The 18645-nt window shown below is 39.3% G+C and overlaps 1 protein-coding gene across 2 annotated transcripts in view; it reads left to right on the top strand.

Moving 5' to 3' along the window:
• Nucleotides 1–18645, top strand: part of LOC132827079 (probable E3 ubiquitin-protein ligase HECTD4) — a 302053-nt gene that overhangs the window by 124685 nt on the left and 158723 nt on the right. The window contains exons 17-22 of one of the 2 annotated variants that reach the window (XM_060843537.1): nucleotides 1180–1302; nucleotides 6946–7070; nucleotides 10180–10333; nucleotides 13472–13581; nucleotides 15304–15511; nucleotides 18483–18602. In XM_060843537.1, the coding sequence (XP_060699520.1) occupies nucleotides 1180–1302; nucleotides 6946–7070; nucleotides 10180–10333; nucleotides 13472–13581; nucleotides 15304–15511; nucleotides 18483–18602 (840 nt within the window). Of the gene's footprint in view, nucleotides 1–1179; nucleotides 1309–6945; nucleotides 7071–10179; nucleotides 10334–13471; nucleotides 13582–15303; nucleotides 15512–18482; nucleotides 18603–18645 lie in introns of both variants that reach the window. The other variant, XM_060843536.1, reaches the window with a different exon arrangement.

Here is an 18645-nt window from a genome sequence, read left to right as displayed (position 1 = left end):
GAAAATTTCCATCAGTAATTCATATTAAGTGCAATTGGCACACTTAATTGAATAAATTAATGTACAAGGTACCTTTTTAATCAAAGCACTTTAAAAATGTCCAATTCTTTGTCTTTTGCTTTTGATTCAAAGAGTTTATCGAATCTATTGACTCTTTTAATATTCCTGACCAGTCCCTCAAGACCAAGGATAATATTCTTCCACTATAGAGTTGTAGGTCCTGAGGTGCCTAAGACATCTAGTACTGGTTCCACTGTCACTGCTACACTTGGGGCAGGTGCTATTGAAAAGGCAGATGGTTTGGATGTTCCAGTTTTTTTTTTACACATTCCTTCCAGCATTTTGTTTTCACTTCTCTGGGGTGCCCCAAGATAGTTAGTACTTTCACAAGCACTTCTCCAGTTTTGGAAATACATCCCTGTAAGTCTGTGGGATTATTGTTTTTTCCAGGGATGCTTTGATGTGATGCCTTAGAGTATTTTCTTTACCTTTCTAACCACTTGCCATGACAAAGTTCTGAGCAGACACCTTGTTTTGGCTTGTCAGGCATGTGACTGATGTGGCTCAGCCAACTGGCAGTAACTAAGTGCCTCTAATTTAATCACTTTGATTTCAGAGAGGGCACTGATATTGATGTGTCTTTCCCAACAACAGACTCACCGGGTTTTGGGAGACAGTTCTGAATATATTTCTTTCTGGATTTGAGATATCTGTAGTACATTGTCCATGTTTTCGTTATGGGTTAGATATGTCATATTTTCAACTCCTAAGTATATTCTTTGTAACACAGCTGCTATCATTGTTTCTGGGATAACAATTTGAAGAACTGCCACAATTGTGAGAGTGCTGTTGTGGTACAGTGGTAGTGTCCCTACCTCTGACCAGGAGGTCTTGGTTCAACTCTTATCTTCACCAGTGATGTAGCAATATCTCTGAACAGATTGATTATAAACTATAGCGTTTCATAGCTAAAAAGGGGTGTCCACTTATGTGCTGAGATGGGCAAAGTATTGTTTTGGCAATTTATAAGAAAACAATTGAGATCATATTATTGAATCAATCTGTGCTAACAATTATAGCTATCTCTATTAACACACTATTTCAGTATTCTATTTGGGTATGGCAAATGCATAATGGTTTTATGTGCTGTTTCTGCTATTTCTTTCCATTGTCTAACAGGTTGCATCACCCTGCCTCCGTTATTTGATGGTAGTGCAGAATCACCTCCTCAGTAACACGGTCCTCATCAAACCTGATGACCATGATGATAGTGACAGCTCCCTGCAGGGGGAGACATTGAAGGTACAGGTAAACACCAGGTTTCTATTCCAATAGCATTCTCGTCATGCAGTCTGCTGGTGGCAGTGCTTAGCAGGCAGGGGTAGAAAAAGTGAGGACAAATGATTTTTTTCTCTCTGTCTTCAGCTGCTTGTGTGCACGGAATTGTTTTAATGTCCTATTCATTATCATACAGATGTTATGAGGAACAGAGGAAGGGGAAATCCTCAGTAATTTTAGTGTAGATTAATTGAGAGTAGTTTGCTTTTTCACCCCTTGTATTTGTAGTCAAGACAAATAAATAGACATTTGCAATCACACAATCATAGGATTGTTGCAGCAGAAAACCAAGCTTTTCAGCCCATTCCAGTTGTGCAAGCCCTCTGAGCAATTCATCTAGTGCCGTCCCCATTTTCTGTTTCCTTGTTGTCTTGACTGAACTTGTCTCCGTTAGACTCTCAGGCAGCACATTTACTTCTAGCTCTGTAAAAAATGTTTCTCTTTGTGCCTCCTTTACTTGCCAATTATCATAATCTGTGCCCTCATTCTTAATCCTTGCACTAGTGGGAGCTAATTTTGTTATCAATACTGTCACTAATTTAACAAAAACAACATTTTTAACTCTTCCATCTTTGTCATCTTATTAAATCTAGAGTAGTCTCAAGTAATTGTAAGTGCTAGTAAACAATTTGACAACATATTCCACATCTTTGACAACATCTTCCACATCTTTGACCTCTATAACCCACAAGAACAAATGTGACAAATCTGTGGAAATATCACCACGTGAATAAGTTCCTCTCTAAAGTGCACACTGTCCTGACTTGGAACTATATTGTTGATCCTGCAATGAGTTTAAAAACCTGGAACTCCCTTTCTAACAACACTCTGGTGTGTCTATGCCAGGTAAACTTCAGTAGTTTAAGAAGGTGGCTCACTGTTACCTTCTGAAGTGAAATCCGGAATGGATGGCCTTAACAGTGACACACAGATCCCATGAAAGATAAAATCAAATCGTAATCTAAGGGTTTGAAAGACAAGCACTTAATTTATCCATGAAACCAATCCTTTAATGTCCATAATTTATTCTGAAGGTGACAGTGACATCTTACAAGTTCATAATTAGGAAAATTAGAATGCTCAAACATATAGTCTAATTTTAGGTCTATGGAAAGGCTTGCATTGGCTTATTATTGCTTAGCTTTTACATGTATACCAAGAGCATTTCTACCAACTATTGTTAAATTCTAATTGAATTGAGATTTGTCCAGTGCAATTGTTTCTTTTGACATAGGTTTTTACAACATTAAGTAATGTGTTTATCTGACTATGTAATTTCACCCTTAATTACAGACTTGAAAATTTTCACCACTAAAGATGCTAATCTAACTGCTAAAATTAACTGAGTTATCTGAAATGTATTTTTTCTTTATAGATACTAATTGACCTGCAATTTCTGTTTTTATTTAATTTCCAGCATTTATGTCTTTTATTTTTATTGACTACATAACCATTAACATACTGCTGGTTACAAACTCCTGACAGTGTCAATGGAAAGTTGAGTAATTTTTTTAATCTCTTGTGGATCAACCCCACAACAATTCTTATCTCAAAGCTGTCTTATGTTTTGTACAAAATATTTCCACATATCTGAGCAGTTGATTTTATTGCAAGTAGCATCTTGTCTTATGAGCAAGATTACAGTCAGAGAACACTTCGGGCAAGTCTGATCCACCATAATTTTTGAAGTGCAATTCTCAAAGGTGATGATTTTGGATAGTGGTCTTCTTTTACCTTCCATTGGCCACTTATGTGGGAATGTGGTCAACTTGTGAAGGTATTCAAAACCTTGATGTTCATTTAGAGCAATAACCATCATTCAATTCCATTCTGTCTCTGTAACAATGTCTTATACAGTGGCTATGCTGCTGCTTTGCTTTCTATTTTGTAATATGTTGTGATTTATTCAAAATATTTGTGTAATCAGACTAAGTTAAAATGTACAGATATATGAATAGTAAGTTAAAATATACAGATATGCCAACAGTTAAAATTCACTTTTAAATTGCACTCAAATTAAAATGTTTGGTTTTTAAAGTCTTCATTTTGCTTTGAGTAAAAGAATTTTGCAGTGCAATTGAACTTAGATTCAAAATCTAAATTCAAATGTTTAGATTTGTAGTTACCTTGTATTGCAGCAATTCAGGTGGTTGGAAAACAATCAAGCCTACCTTTTTTGAAGAGCGAGCTTTTATGCTTTCATTCAGGCATTAATGTGTTAATCTTGTAGTAACGCATTTAAGTTTTATTCCACTTCTGTTCAGTAATAAGTGCTGCTACAATAGATTATTGGTTAGCATGCAGTGAAGCTGCTGAATTGTCAGATATTTAAACTGTCAGCTGCACACTGTCTAATCTACTACATTTAGCAACTTGTTGAATTTTATCTGAGACTTGCTGCCCCGCTATGTATACTACAACACTTCCCAGTTAAGATTGTTGTTTGTTGCTGAAAAGTGCAACAAATTTAGGGAGATCTGAATATCCCATTAAAACAAATGTGCAAATTGTAGTTCGGTTGTGCAGGTCCTTTCTAATCTGAGAAAAACCCAATTTGCCTTGCGGTTTTCCACAGAGATCAGTGTTGGATCCCCTTTTGTTTGTCTTTCATACAAAAAATGATTTACATGAGAAAATGGAAGGCATGGTTAGTAAGTTTGCAGATGACTCAAACATTGTGGTGTAGTGGACAGCAAAGAAGATTATCTAAGATTGCAAAGGGATCTTGATTGATTGGGTCAGTGGGCTGATAAGTGGCAGATGCAGTTTAATTTGGATCTATGGGAGGTATTGAATTTTGGTGAAACAAACAAGGACAGGATTTAAACAATTAATGATAGGTCCATGGGTAGTGTTGTAGAACAGAGACCTAGAAATTCACACACACTTGTTGAAATTTGCATCACACGTAGACACGGTGGTTGAAGTGTTTAGTACACCTGCTTTAATTGGTCAGACCTTTGAGTATCAGAATTGGGACTCCATGTTGAGATTGTGCAGGTCATTGGTGAGGCCTTTTATGGAGTGCTGCGCCCAGTTCTGGTCGCCCTGTTACAGGAAGGATATCAAGCTACAGAGGTCACCGAAAAGATGTACCAGGATGTTGCTGGGAATGAAGGATTTGACTTATAGGGAGAGGCTGGATAGGCTGCGTCTTTTTTTACTGGAGTGTAGGAGTTTGAAGATTGGCATTATAGAGGTTTTTAAAATCATGAAGGCATAGATGAGGTGAATGGCAAGTGTCTTTTCCCTAGAATGGGGGAGTACGAGACTAGGGAGCATTTTCTTAAGGTGAGAGGAGAAAGATTTAAAAAGACATGAGGGGAAACTATTTTTTACACAAAACTGTTCGTATGTGGAATGAACTTCCAGAGGAACTGCGAGTACAGTTACAATGTTTAAAAGACATTTGGATAAATGTATAAACAAGAATGTTTTGCAGGAATAAGGGCCAAGCACAGGCAGCTGGGACGAGTTTAGTTCTGAATTATGGTCGGCATGGACGAGTTATTCTGAAGGGATGTTTTTGTACTGTATAACTCTGACTATCAGTTGAAATGCTTTACGTGGCTAAATTTTTACTTTGGTGAATGAAATAACTTCTCACAAAATAAATTCAAAAATGAAAAAAGGTAACTTTCTATGTATGTCTTGCCCACTGCTTCTCCTGCTTGAACACCCCCACTCTTGTGACACATCTGGTTTCCTGACAGGATCCTTCTCATATTGACTCCCTGGTTCACAGTCCCTGCTATGTTTTGATCATTTACCATTCTCCCAATCTCCCTTTCTTACCTTTTGACTCTCTTCACAGCATGCTCTCGCTCTCATCATGCACTCTTGCTCAATATATTTGACTGACAGCTTCTGCTATTGCCTACACACGCATGCTCTCATCTGATCTCGCTCTCTTGCTTGCACTCACATACGGTTCTACCTCTTGCTGAACATCATGGGGGTTCTGAAAAGGAATAGCAGGAGGCAGAAGTAACTTTGGTTTTCCGAAAGTTATACTTGAGGGGGAAGCTTGGGCAGCGGCTATGAAATGGAGGAAGTGAGAGGGAGGGCCAGGGAGTGACAAAGGCTGCAAATAAGTCACCAGCATGTGGGTAAGGCAGGCCCTTACATAGGCCATAAACCAGAGGATTAGCGGCAAATGAGAAGGATTTTGGTGTTGGTCAGGTCATGTTCTACACGCCCGATGCTATATAAGCATATGGGCCCCAGTATCTAACCAACTGATATTACAACAGAACAGCTTAAAATTGGAACTTACTGTAGTTATTTCAGTTAAAGCAAGCACGTGTTGTGAGATTAAAGTGTTCTATTGAGAATGTGGTGCAGCATGATAAAAAAGACAATCATTCCCAGGTTTTTGGGAATGGTTACCCATGTGGTGTCTGTCTCAACATTCCTCTACTGTACATAAAATCCTGTTTGTGAAATTTAACTGTGACCTCATGGAAGCTTCTGAGTCAAATGCTTTTCATATTTTGCCGCCTTCAGCCTGCTAGAACACTTCGAGTGTGCACGCTGTGAGAGGAGGTGGAGAAAAATAGCTGAGTGTATAGAAGTAGAGGCAAAACAGTACCTGAATTTTTAATGAATTTTTGTTCTTTTCTTTTTTATTTGCATTTCCTGAATGCATTCACTTGTGCTGATGATGTTGTATGGCTGTCATAATCTCTCTATCTTTGTATAAGGCAGTTAGGATCAGAACGATTTAATTGACATCACGAGATGGATTCTGCTCATCAGGATATAAAATCCTGTTCCTGAGAGGGGTTAACCACTTCTCTAAGAATTTAGAGTTCTTAGGACTTTTGTGCTTGTTACCAATGTCATGAGAGAATAGTAGCTGCAATTTGAACTTGTATTCATTTGAGCCGGATGTTCACAAGAGGCAGTCATGTCATTTTGATATAATGTAATAAATCTGTTTACTGTTCATTAGGATTGAATCCGTCTTCTGCTTAAGACAGCATGTGGACATCCTTTCCCACATACTGTTAATACCCTACACTAATACCAGTAGGAAGGATTGGCGGCAGAGAATCTGTTCTAGAGATACCACATGTTGTATGAGTACCTTAGCCTAGACGCTTTCATCTGTAACTTTAAATTGTGTTAGCAGGCCGTTCATTCTTTTATGAGCAAGGCAGCCTAAACTGTACGTACCTTAACTAAACTCCATATGTGCTGTCACAACGTAGTTGGAACTGGAACCCATCTAATGTTTCATATTCCTCACAAGAAAACGATTTGGTGCTGACTGCCATCCCTGTTGAAATCTACTAACAAAGCGCATACTAAATATTGAAACCTCTTACAGCTGTACGGCTCAGACCCACAGCAGGCAACTCAGTTGATTGAGTTAGCAAGATTCAGTTTTCTTAAATTTGTTTTAAGATTCGGCTTCTCTATTTGGCCTCTCTATTTTTGCTGCATTGGTATATAATTTCTTATTCTCCAACTGATGGAGTGAAATTCTAATTCATTCCACAAACTGTTGAACTTGAGTAGCAATTGCCCTGTTGCTTCCTTTTGTAAAAAGAGTAGCTATATTTATACATCCTAAGTGACTCATTTGCTTTTTTTTATTTGCAGGAACTCCAGACCAGTATCTTAGCACTAGCCACTAAAATCCTAGGAGGATGTGATGAAGTACTTGAAAAACTCCAGCATGTCACCACGTCTATTATTAACAGTGAAATGGTCGACAAAGAGCACAGGTCAGTACGACTATAATTTTAACCTGACTTGTGTATTTCAAGATTATATAGAGTCTGTTTCACTGTTGCTTCCCCATGCCCATTCTCCAAAAGCCTTAGTTCAGTGGTTTTGATTGTTAACAGTTGTCTGATTCTACATCTGTTGGATTAACAATACCATCATTTATCTATGTATGCACATATGCTCAAGTTAATAATGTACATGCATTGCACCAATTATGCAAAACTTGTCTGTGTTTGAGAAGGTGGTCTTCCAGCCCATGTCCACACACTGATGCTGGATTACTTACTTTCCTAATTAAATGGTCGCCATTTTAACAAAAATAATATTTTTAATGATAGTTGTTGGTGATGTTGAATTAAATTAAAATGCGTAACTAACCATCCTATTGCCTGTATGTTTACTTTGGTCACTCATATAGACTTGTTAATTATTAGTGCCCTCTAGTGGAGATTTAAGTTTGATTAAAATTTAATTGTAAAACAGTTTGTGCCATCGTTGCTCATCAGCTATGAAATTAATCTTAATTTTTAGTTTTGACCAACTAGTTTTGTTTGAATGTTTTGTGCAGAAATTAGTGTGGAAATCTATTGGTTAGAGTGGCAACTTTCCAAAAGTAGAATTTTATTATCATTTAGTTCATTTGAACATAAATCATGAACAGAAATAGATCATTCAGCCCTTCAGACCTGCTCCGCCATTCAATAAGATCGTGACTGTTTTTGTTTCAAATCCCAGATTCCCATCTACTTTAACGTTTGATTTTCTTGCCCGACAAGAATCTATCTACCTCTGCCTTAAGCATATTCAGTGACCTGCCTCCACCACTTTCCAATGCTCTTTGTAACTCAAGTATAATATCTGTAGTTTTAATGTTTAATTCCTTTTGCAATAAAGAATTTTCTACCATTAGACTTAATTACTTGCTGTATTTGCATTCAACCTTTTGTGACTTGTGCATTTGAACATGGAGATTCCACTGCATCTCAGAAAAGTCAAAGTTTGGCAGGAAGGGACAGCAGGAATGAATCTAAGACTACATCAGCAAGAATGGATGATAGGAAAAATAACAAAAAGTTGAAACTGAAAACACTAGCTCAATACATGTAGCATTCCTGATAAATAAGCCCAATTTGAAGTAAATAAGTATGATCTGATAGCTAGGACCAAATGTCCAGTCTGCCTCCGATTACCTGGAAGGTAAAGGTATGTCAAAAATTTGATCATCAAGTGCGTTTAGCTATTTCAGACTTTGTTAGGATTGGCAGCACAAATGGCATTCACCCCTAATAGCATGCTGCTTTCACACAAATGAGTAAAGAATATGAATTTTAATGATACCAGGGGTATAAGCCTATGTCCCAAAGATTGTATCAAACAGCATATCCTTTCATTAGCTCACAACATGCAATGTGTTGATTGTGCTCGATCTGCTCAGGTTTCCCTACTTCAATCTCCCAATCCCCACTTTCACCCCCCACTTCCTCCCCATCCTAGAAGACAGCACTTTTTTTGTGCAGTCAATTCACGAAAATTGAGACAAATAGATTGGCTTAGGATGCAAGATCTGGTAAACCTGGACTAATGCTACTGGTCACTCCAAAGCTCAGAGGAACAGAAGATGCTTACCCACAAATTGCTGAAGGTGGCAGGACAGTTAACAGTATGCCTTAACAAGGTAGTTAAGGCATACGGGGCACTTACCTTTATTAGCCTCTCTTCATAGCTAAACTGCTCCATCCTAGGGAACATTCTGGTGATTCTCCTTCGTAAACCTTCCAGTGCAATCACACCCTTCTTATCGTGTGGTGACCAAAACCGCAGATAGTACTCCAGCCGTAGCCTAACCAAGGTTCTGCATGCTCCAGTTCAAGCTTCTCTGCTCTTGTAATCTCTGCTGTTACTAATAAGATTACAAGAGCAGAGAAGCTTGAACTGAAGCATGCAGAACCTTGGTTAGGCTACGGCTGGAGTACTATCTGCGGTTTTGGTCACCACACGATAAGAAGGGTGTGATTGCACTGGAAGGTTTACGAAGGAGAATCACCAGAATGTTCCCTAGGATGGAGCAGTTTAGCAATGAAGAGAGGCTTGATAGGCTCAGATGGTTAGAGAAGGTTGAGAGGGAACCTGTTGGAGATGTATTAGGTTATGAGGGGTGTGGACAAGGTGAATATAAAACACCTGTTCTACTTGAAGGGTCACTGATTGAGGGGGGGGGGGGCATACTTTAAAGATGAAAGGCAGGAGGTTTAGAGGGAATTCGAGGAAAACCTTTTCCATCTAGAGGATGGTGGGAATCTGGAATGCACTGTCTAGCAGGGTCCAAGGCAGGTAACCTTACTTAGATGAGCATCTGAAATAGCATAAAATTCAAAACTATGGACAAAGCACTGAAACATGGGGCTAGTAGGTTTAGCATAGTTTTGATGTTATAGACTCAATGGGCTGAAGGGCCTTTACTGTATTGCTATGATTGTGTGGAAGGTCAAGAGGTAAACTTTGGGAGGGAGTATTTGGAAATCCTCTCTTTCAGTAACAGGCAAGATCAGAGCAAGGAAATGCAATCCTAGAATTTAAACTATGCCAGTTAAAAGCAAATCAAGGAAAAAGTTCAGAAATGTGGATTGACAGCTGCCTTGTCAATGGAAGTCTTTTTTTTAAAAAAAACTGTCTTGGATTAGCTATTCAAGCGCATAGAGAAAACGGTTCTTGTTATTAGCAAGTTGGTTCTCTGTTACCAAAAATAGAGGTGCTGACTAAAGAGATTAACAGCCAACTCCTGTTACTGAACATGAAATATTTTGTTATTGACCGATAAAATGTAGTGATACAAAGGATGCTAGTTAATCCTCAGAAGCAACTCCTCTTAACGTCACTCGTCCTTCCCTTATCGTGGAACGTTGGTTTTTGTTTTGTGGTACTGAGTACTAGTTTGATAAATATTGAGATCTGATCTTTCAAAGAGCCAGTGCAGCTGTGTTGGATCTCTTAGTCCCATGGCTGGTCCTGCAAACAATCTCTGCCTTGCGCTCTCCCATCCTCTGTCAAAATTGTGATTTTGTTGATTTTGGTTATGAATAAATTATGTCTGATTCTTCACTTCAGGTTGAAGGGCTTGGAACAAATTACTAAGGCCACTATGCTGGGTCATTTGCTGCCCGTACTGCTGACTTCTTTGATGCACCCAAACCTGCAGACCCTCGTCATGGCTGATGCACTGATGCCACAGCTTGTTCAACTTGTTCTCTATACCAGCCAGGTAAAAAAAAAAACTTTGTTTCATCTGTTTTGAAATCTACATTTATGATGATCATGAATTTGAATTTTGAAGTAAAAGTACGTATCTCTTGAAAAATGTTTCATAATCTCCAGTCACTACTTCCAGCCACTTCTTTATGCTTTGAAATTTATTGGCTTATCTCCATGTTATATTATTTCCTGTCTTTTTCCAAACCTGCTGTGCATACGTTTTGTTCAGTAGAGTAAGTGAGGCTAAATTGAATGATTTATAGTCCACTTTCCTTCCAGGATAGAAGGAGAGGGTTAGAGAAGAACGTCTCACCCTCGTTTAATTTCTCCCTCATTGGTAAAAGGGAATTTCTGACAATTTATCCTTCGCTCTTCACACAATGGCATACGTTTCACAACAGCGCGCATCGCTGTTTCGTGACTTTTTTTTCTCACCTCTTACATGTTTTCTTCCAGCTTCCATTAATCTTTTGAAGGCGCTGATTCCTTGCAGTGCTGATATTCAATGTGGTTGGTAAATTATTCACGTACAAACTTCAGAATGAATCCTGGACAGTTATTTGTTCCACCCTCAGCTGATGCCTGTACAAAGAGTCTTGTATCATATGTGTTCTTGTGTGGTAGTCAGGAGTGGAGATCTGTGATCAAGATTATCAATGTTTCTAATCCTGTGACATAAGTTAAACCACTCTTGAACTGAAGGTGGCACTTGCCAGGAGTGTATGGCACACTGCTCCAAAGTTGCTATATTATAAGGGCAATTTTATAATTTGAATATAGAGGTTTGGATGGAAACATTTTAGTAACGTTTTTTAATAAATAATTTTATATTGAAATTTCATACACAGCTGAGGGTTTTTTTTGTGTTATCGTTTGTGTTACTAAAATAGAGGTACATGTTACATTTCCATTCGGTTCTATCCCCCTGCTGTTTTACATCTGGAATTGATTAACTCTAAACACTTTAGTATTGTGTTCTGCAGCATAACAAATAATCTACATTGATTTGCCATATTTTTGAGCTTGCAATTAGTACACTTTAATTTTGTATGTTCATGGGACCTGAGAAACACAAGGCCAGCATTTGAGATAATTCCTTGTCGTATAGATGCACTTTAATGCTGCTCAGGACAGAGTTCCAGGATTTTGATCTAACCACGTTGAAGGAATGGGGTCGCGATCCAAGTCAAGATAGTGTGACTGGGTGGTAGAGATTGCAACTTGCTGTGCCTCTGGTAAATCAGCTGCTCTGCACCAGTTGTAAAAGGTTAAATATTTAAGATGGGGCAATCAAGCAAGCTTTATCCAGGATGCCATGGAGAAACCTATGAGCATTTGGGTGTTGAATTTGTATTCATCCAGACAAATGAACAGTATTCAGTCTGACTTTTATTTGTAAAGAGTGACCTAGAGAATTCCCAACTAATAACCTGCACCTGCTGTTATTGTATTTGTGTTACTGAGTCGAAAAGGATGGTGCTGGAAAAGCACAGCAGCTCAGAGTGTCATAAGAGATGTATAGCATGGAAACAGACACTTCGGTCCAATTCGTCCATGCCGGGCAGCATCTGAGGAGCAGGAGAGTCGATATTTTGAGCATAAGGAATATGGAGTGGGAAGAAGGTGAGAGGTAAATAGGGAGTGGGTGTGGGATTAGGGGGATGCTAGGTGGGAAAGGCATAGGTAGATGCAGGTGGAGTTTAACTTTGATAGGTCACTGGGGAGGGTGGAGCAGATAGGTGGGAAGGAAGATGGGCAGATCAAGATGGCAGTGCTGAGCTGGAGGGTTGGATCTGGGATGCGATGAGGGGTGGGAAGATTTGGAAGCTAGTGAAGTCGATGTTGAAGCTGTGTGGTTGAAGGGTCCCACAGCGGTTTAGCACCTCGTACAGTGGCAAGGGAAGGTGGAGGGTGGGTTGGAGGGGAGTGTGGACCTAACAAGGGGGTACAGAGGAAATGATCTCTGCAGATCGCAGATAGGGATAGGGAGTGAAATATGTCTTTGGTAGTGGGATCTGACTGTAGGTGGTGGAAATTGCAGAGGATAATGCGTTTATCTGGATATTAATGGGATGGAAGGTGACGATCAGGGGTGTTCTACCCTTATTGCATTTGGAGGGGTGGGGTTCAAGGGCAGAGGTGCAGGAAGTGAAGGAGATGCTGTGGAGGGCAATGTTGATCTCATGAGAGGGGAATTTGCAGATGGGATGTTCTAGAGTGGAATTGCTCCTCCTGGGAGCAGATACGGCAGAGGTGGAGGAATTTAGGAATAAGGGATCACGTTTTTGCAGGAGGGGTGGGAGGAGGTGTAGTCAAGGTAGCTGTGGGAGTCTGTAGACTTGAAGTAGATGTCTGTGTTGAGTTGGTTGCCTGAGATGGAAACGGAGAGGTCCAGGAAGGGGAGGGAGGTGTCAGAGATAGTCCGTGTGAACTTGAGGTCCAAGTGGAAGGTGTTGGTGAAGTTGATGAACCATTCAATCTCCTTGTCAGAGCACAGTGCGGCAGGGATGCAGCCATCAGTTTAGCAGAGGAAAAGATGAGGGATGGTGCCAGTTTAACTATGTCTTCCCCCTCCACATTCCTGATGTAGGATTTATGCATGAACCGTCGATTCTCCTGCTCCTCAGATGTTGCCTGACCACCCTTTTTGACTGACTTCTCCAGCATCTGCAGTCTCACTTTCTCCTATTTGCATTATTGATCCAATTATATTTCTCGTTGATGGTTTAGACCCCTTGCAAAATAAAAGAATGTAGAGGATGCAGGAAGTAACAAGGCAATACATATCAAGGGCACATGGTTGAATTTTTCCTTGTCAGCAGTTATAATTGCTTGATATTTGCATTTTGCTTCCTAATTAGCTGTTGGAACTTGTGCTGTTTGTTCACTTTGCTTTTTCCTGTACTCTAGGGTTGTCTCCTTCATAGAGTGTGGGGTGAATTTATATCTGATCATGACGCAGTTTGGTTGTCTTTTTCCTTATTTATTGTATTTGTAAAATTAGCTAAATATTTGCTATGAGTAAACTGGCATCTGTTTTGTAATTTGACTAAATCATCCATTTTTCAGATGATTAAAGTCATGGTTGTCTCGTTGATTTGCAGTCATTACTGGTACGTAGAGCTCACTATCCTGTTCTCTTGTGTAGACTGCATTGCTGTTGAAAACCCAAGCTCCTGTTTTCACGGAGATAGCTGATGAGCCCTTTGTTGGATCGGAACAGAGCCAGAAAGGGAAGCTCCCGTCATTGGATGACAGGTGATGGATTTTAATCTAATTATGCGAAACAGGGTGCAATTTCACTTTTCTCACTTTATCTTCAGGAATTAATATGTATTTGAAAAGAAAATTGTTTGACAAGCACAACTCATACCATAATTTAATAATTGTGAATGTGAACAAAGTACTTGCAAGGTTGCACTGTATTAATCTGGAGTTGGTAGCTAAAATTTCAATTTGCAGAGAACTAACCTGACAAATACTATTTTTGCTATGAATTTTATATGTGCACTTATGAGACATTTTAGATCCTGTAAATGGGCAGAACTGTGCTACTAGCTCAAACTTTTCGTTGAATGTTAGTAAGAACACCAACACTTAAAACATTTACATAAGCTTTCTGCTTAAATTTATAAAGGGAGATTCAATTAATCCTTTTTGAGCTCTCTTAAGAAACAGTTCATTGCGATCTTATGCAAGCAGTGACAGATTGATTCAGGGAACTTAATCACTGTAGCCAAGTCAACTGCAGCAGAAGTGCAAATATAATCACAATTCCAATAATTAAAAGCTCCTGACATTTGTTTTATGTTTGTATTTTTAAAAAAATTTTGCTTTGTTGTTATGCACATATGTGCATAATCATTATTTGGCAATGCAGGTTCTAAAGTTGACAGCTGAATTTTCTTTTTTTGATGGGTGCACAGTGTCTATCATTCCTGCCTCTCAGCACTAGGGACCTAAGTTTGATTCCAGCCTTGGGTGACTGACTGTGTGGAGTGTGCATGTTCTCTCCATGTCTGTATGGGTTTTCTCCGGGTGCTCTGGTTTCCTCCAGAGTCCAGAGTAATTTAGGTTAGGTAGATTGGCTATGCTGAATTGTCCAGGGATGTGCTGGCTAGGTGGATAAGCTGTAGGATATGTAGAGTTACAGATATAAGGAGGCTGGATCTGGTTAGGATGCTCTTTGGAGGGTCTGTGCAGGCCTGCTGGACCAAATGGCCCCTCTCTGCACTGTAGGGTTCAATGATTCTGTGATTTTTGTGGGTTAAGAAGGGAAAGACCGTTTTAGTGAATTTAGGAAAGATTTGTAACTCAGGTTGAGATTCTGGCTGTAAGTGTGCTCACTGAGCTGGAAGGTTCATTTTTAGACGTTTTGTCATCATACTGGTTAATATCAGTGAGCCTCTGGTGAAGCACTGGTGTTATGGCCTGCTTTCTATTTGGTTGATTTCACCAGTTTTTTTCATCCCCCTCCACCCACCTTATCCCAGATCTAACCCTCCAACTTGGCACTGCCCTTTTGAACTGTCCTACCTGTCCACCTTCCTTCCCACCTATCCACTCCACCCTCTGCTCTGACCGATCACCATCATGCCCCACCTTCATCTACCTATCACCTTCCAAGCTACCCTCCCCACAACCCTACCTCTCCTCCCATTTATCTCTGTCTCCCCACCCCCACCCCTCAAAATTCCTGATGAAGGGCTTATACCTGAAACATCGACTCTCCTGCTGCTTGGATGCTGCCTGATCTGTGTGTTTCTAGCACCATACGTTTTGACTCAGTTCTCCAGCATCTGCAGTCCTCACTTTCTCCTATAGGAGTGACTGCTGACTGTGCCCACTACTGAGTGGATTCATTGACCGTGTAAATCTTCTGTTTGTCAGTCTGTTGAATTGTTTTAGCGTCATATTGAGATTGCCTGAATGAAGATTGACATATGTTAGACTGTTGATAAATTAATTTCTTTACACTAGGAACTATCGTATGCTCGAGGAAAAGGAAGAGCCTGGGTTTCTGACTGGTTTAAAGATCCCTGCTCCATGGGCGGCTGGAAAGACAGTAGAAACCGTCCATCCTGTGAGAGACAACTATAAATTCAAAGAGACTGTCCACATTCCTGGTGCAAGATGCCTCTATCTGAGATTTGACACTCGTTGTTCCTCCCAATATGACTATGACAAGGTAAATGAATGAAAAGAACATTGTATATTCAAATTGTTTAGCATCGGAGTTGAACAAGATGGGTTGCATTCGATTGAAAGCTATAGAGAGCTTTAAACAAATTAAATGGGAGAGAGGGAATGTAGACTTATAAAGCGAAAGGAAATGGCGGTATCCGTATAACTATATGGATGATCCTGTCAGAGTGGAATAGGAAGGGACAAAGTATGCAAGCATAGAAAAGCAGCAATAAATAGGATCAAAAGGGTTAAAAAATGGTAAAATGAAACTGAATCTTGAATGCACATAGTCTTCTGAACAAAATAGATGAATTAATGGCACAAATACAGGTTAATGGGTATGATCTTAACAGCATTCCGGAGACATGGTTACAAGGAGATCAAAGCTGGGAACTAAATATTCAGGGCTCTGTGACTCTTTGAAAAGGTAGGCAGGAATGAAAGGGTGCTGGGGTAACATTGTGATACAGGATGGAGTAACTACAATAGGAAGAAATTATCTTGAATCACAAGACAAACTCCAAATGAGTGAGGGTAAGAAATAAAAAGGGATAGGAGTAGTTTATAGGCCTAAAATGGGATATATATGGTGGGACAGAGAATAAATCAGAAGAAAATGAGGGTATGTAACAAAAGCAGTACGTAACCATGGATGATTTTAATCTTCTTGTAGATTGGTATAGTCGCACTGGTAGAGTAAACCACAGTGAAGAATTCATGTTGTTTTCTTGAGCAATGTGTTGTCGATCCAAACAGACTAGTTTGGCGCTCTGGTGATATATGATGAGGAAGGTTTAATAAATGTCAGAGTAAAAGGTCCCCGAGGAAACAGTGGTCATGACATGGTTCAATTTAATATTCATTTTAAGAAAGAGGGATTTGGGTCAGAAACAACTGCGCTAAGATTAAATAATGGTAATTGCAAAGAAATGAGGCCAGAGCTAGTTAGAGTGGACTGGGAAAGGAATTTATCAACAAAGGCAGACATTTTAAAAAATGATTCATTGCTCACACCAAAGATGCATTCTAGTGAAGGGTTCTAGGAAGAAAATAAGTCAATGTTGATTTACCAGGAAGTTCAGGATATTGTCACTTCTCGAGAAGAATAAACCAACATGGCAAAGATTAGTGGTAAACCAGAGGTTTGAGAACGTTTTAATAAACCAATGAAAGACAACCAAAAAAAAAGGGAGAAAATAAACTGCAAACGTAAACTTGCAAGTAATATCAATGTGGACAGCAAAGGAAGGCAAGGAAATAAATACAATAACTATCACTGGAGAAAAAAATACCCTGGACTTGATGGGATGCATCCCAGGATATTAAAGGAAGTAGCTACAGAGATAGTTGATGAACTAGTAATAATCTCATTAGATTAATACCAGGTATTGGGGGGGGGGGGGGGGGGGCCTGTACCACATTTGAATTTAGAAGAATGAGGGCAGCAAGAATGAGAGTAACTTTATTGAAACATACACAATTCTTAGGGGTCTTGACAATGTAGATATGGAAAGATTGCTTCTGCTTGTAGTGGAGACTAGGACCATATGGCATCATCTCAAAATAAGGAGATGTGCATTTAAACAGCTGAAGAAATGCTTCTCAGTATCATGAATCTGTGGAATTGTTTCTAGCAGAGGGCTGACTAGGGTGTGTTGAAAAGTATATTCAAAGGTGAGATAGGCAGGTTTTTAATCTGTAAGGGATTTGAGGTTTATGGGGAAAAGGCAGGAAGGTGGAGCTGTGGATTATCAGGTCAGCCATGATCTCCTAGAGCAGTGGGCTACGTAACCTATTTCTGTTACGACAGTTTTAAATCAGAATGTATTCACAAAAATGTAAGTATCTGAGGATTGATTGTATCTGAGAATCTGGGAGGAGACATCAGAGAACTCTCAAAACAAATCAGTTTTTTTTAAAAAAAAGAAAACTTGAAAAGCAGATTTGGCAGGTATATTTGCACACTCCAAAGCAGAATCAATGAAAGTGTGAGATGAGTTTTGATTACTTAGTGTGGAAACAGGCACTTCAGCCCAATAAGTTCACACCGACCCGTCGAAGCACACTCTACATTTATCCCTTCACCTAACACTATGGGAAATTTTGCATGGCCAATTCACCTAACCTGCACATTTTTGGACTGTGGGAGGAAACTGGAGCACCCGGAGGAAACCCATGCAGACACGGGGAGAATGTGCAAACTCCACGCAGTCAGTCGCCTGAGGCGCTGTGAGGCAGCAGTGCTAACCACTGTGCCACCATGCCATTATTGGGAAACTTTATCACGGCAAATTTTCAAAATTAATCGATTAACTTAAAAAAGCAGAAAATATAGAATTGACATGCACTCATCCAACTTGAAACTTAGAAACTGCATCTCTGGTTTTATTTATTTCATTTGTCACATTGAGCATGCATTAGGACATTCTCTGTAAAAGGAGTGATTGATCCTCCATTAGCCCAGTGAAAATGTGATGCAATTGTACTTTGGAAATAGAACCGATGAGTAAAGATCATGCCTTGACATGTCTGCTTTCTTCAGTTATGTGGTGTTTGTTTTTGTTGCAAAAGCACCCATTTAATGCCTATCTCTCTTTTTTGAGTCTTGTGTTGCAGATCTTTCTTCTTACCCATTTCTGTGTGTTTCATTCATTTCAATTTAATGTTTTTGATATACTCCCAAAAAGGAACATGAATAACTTTCCATTATTTACCTTTATCAGATCAGTAGTCCTCAGAAAAGTGTATGCCTCATGGGTATTTGCTTCAAGTATGTCTCTGGTTTGAGTTTGTGCAGGATTATGTAAGCTCATTTTCATCAACCAATTGGATTTAATTCTGTTTGTCCATTTGCAAATATTCTAATATTTTAATATCTGTATAAAATAATTATGTTTATTTTAAATTAAAGATCTTCTAAACTAAAGATATGTTATCACTTTTTTTCAATAATGCAAAATTTATTATTGTAGTTGGTGATATATGCGGGCCCAAATACTAACAGCAGGAAAGTGGCAGAATATGGTGGAAATACATTGGGCTATGGAAGTCGTAGTGTACTCGGAACTGGTTGGCCTAAGGACTTGGTGAAGGTAAGTGAAACCTTAAATCTACTGTGTTTTTTGGTAATGAGCA

The sequence above is a fragment of the Hemiscyllium ocellatum genome, chromosome 24, assembly GCF_020745735.1.
Source record: "Hemiscyllium ocellatum isolate sHemOce1 chromosome 24, sHemOce1.pat.X.cur, whole genome shotgun sequence".
NCBI classification, from domain to species: Eukaryota; Metazoa; Chordata; class Chondrichthyes; order Orectolobiformes; family Hemiscylliidae; genus Hemiscyllium; species Hemiscyllium ocellatum.
Note: the sequence above shows the minus strand (reverse complement) of the source record. Positions and strands in the feature narration are given on the sequence as shown.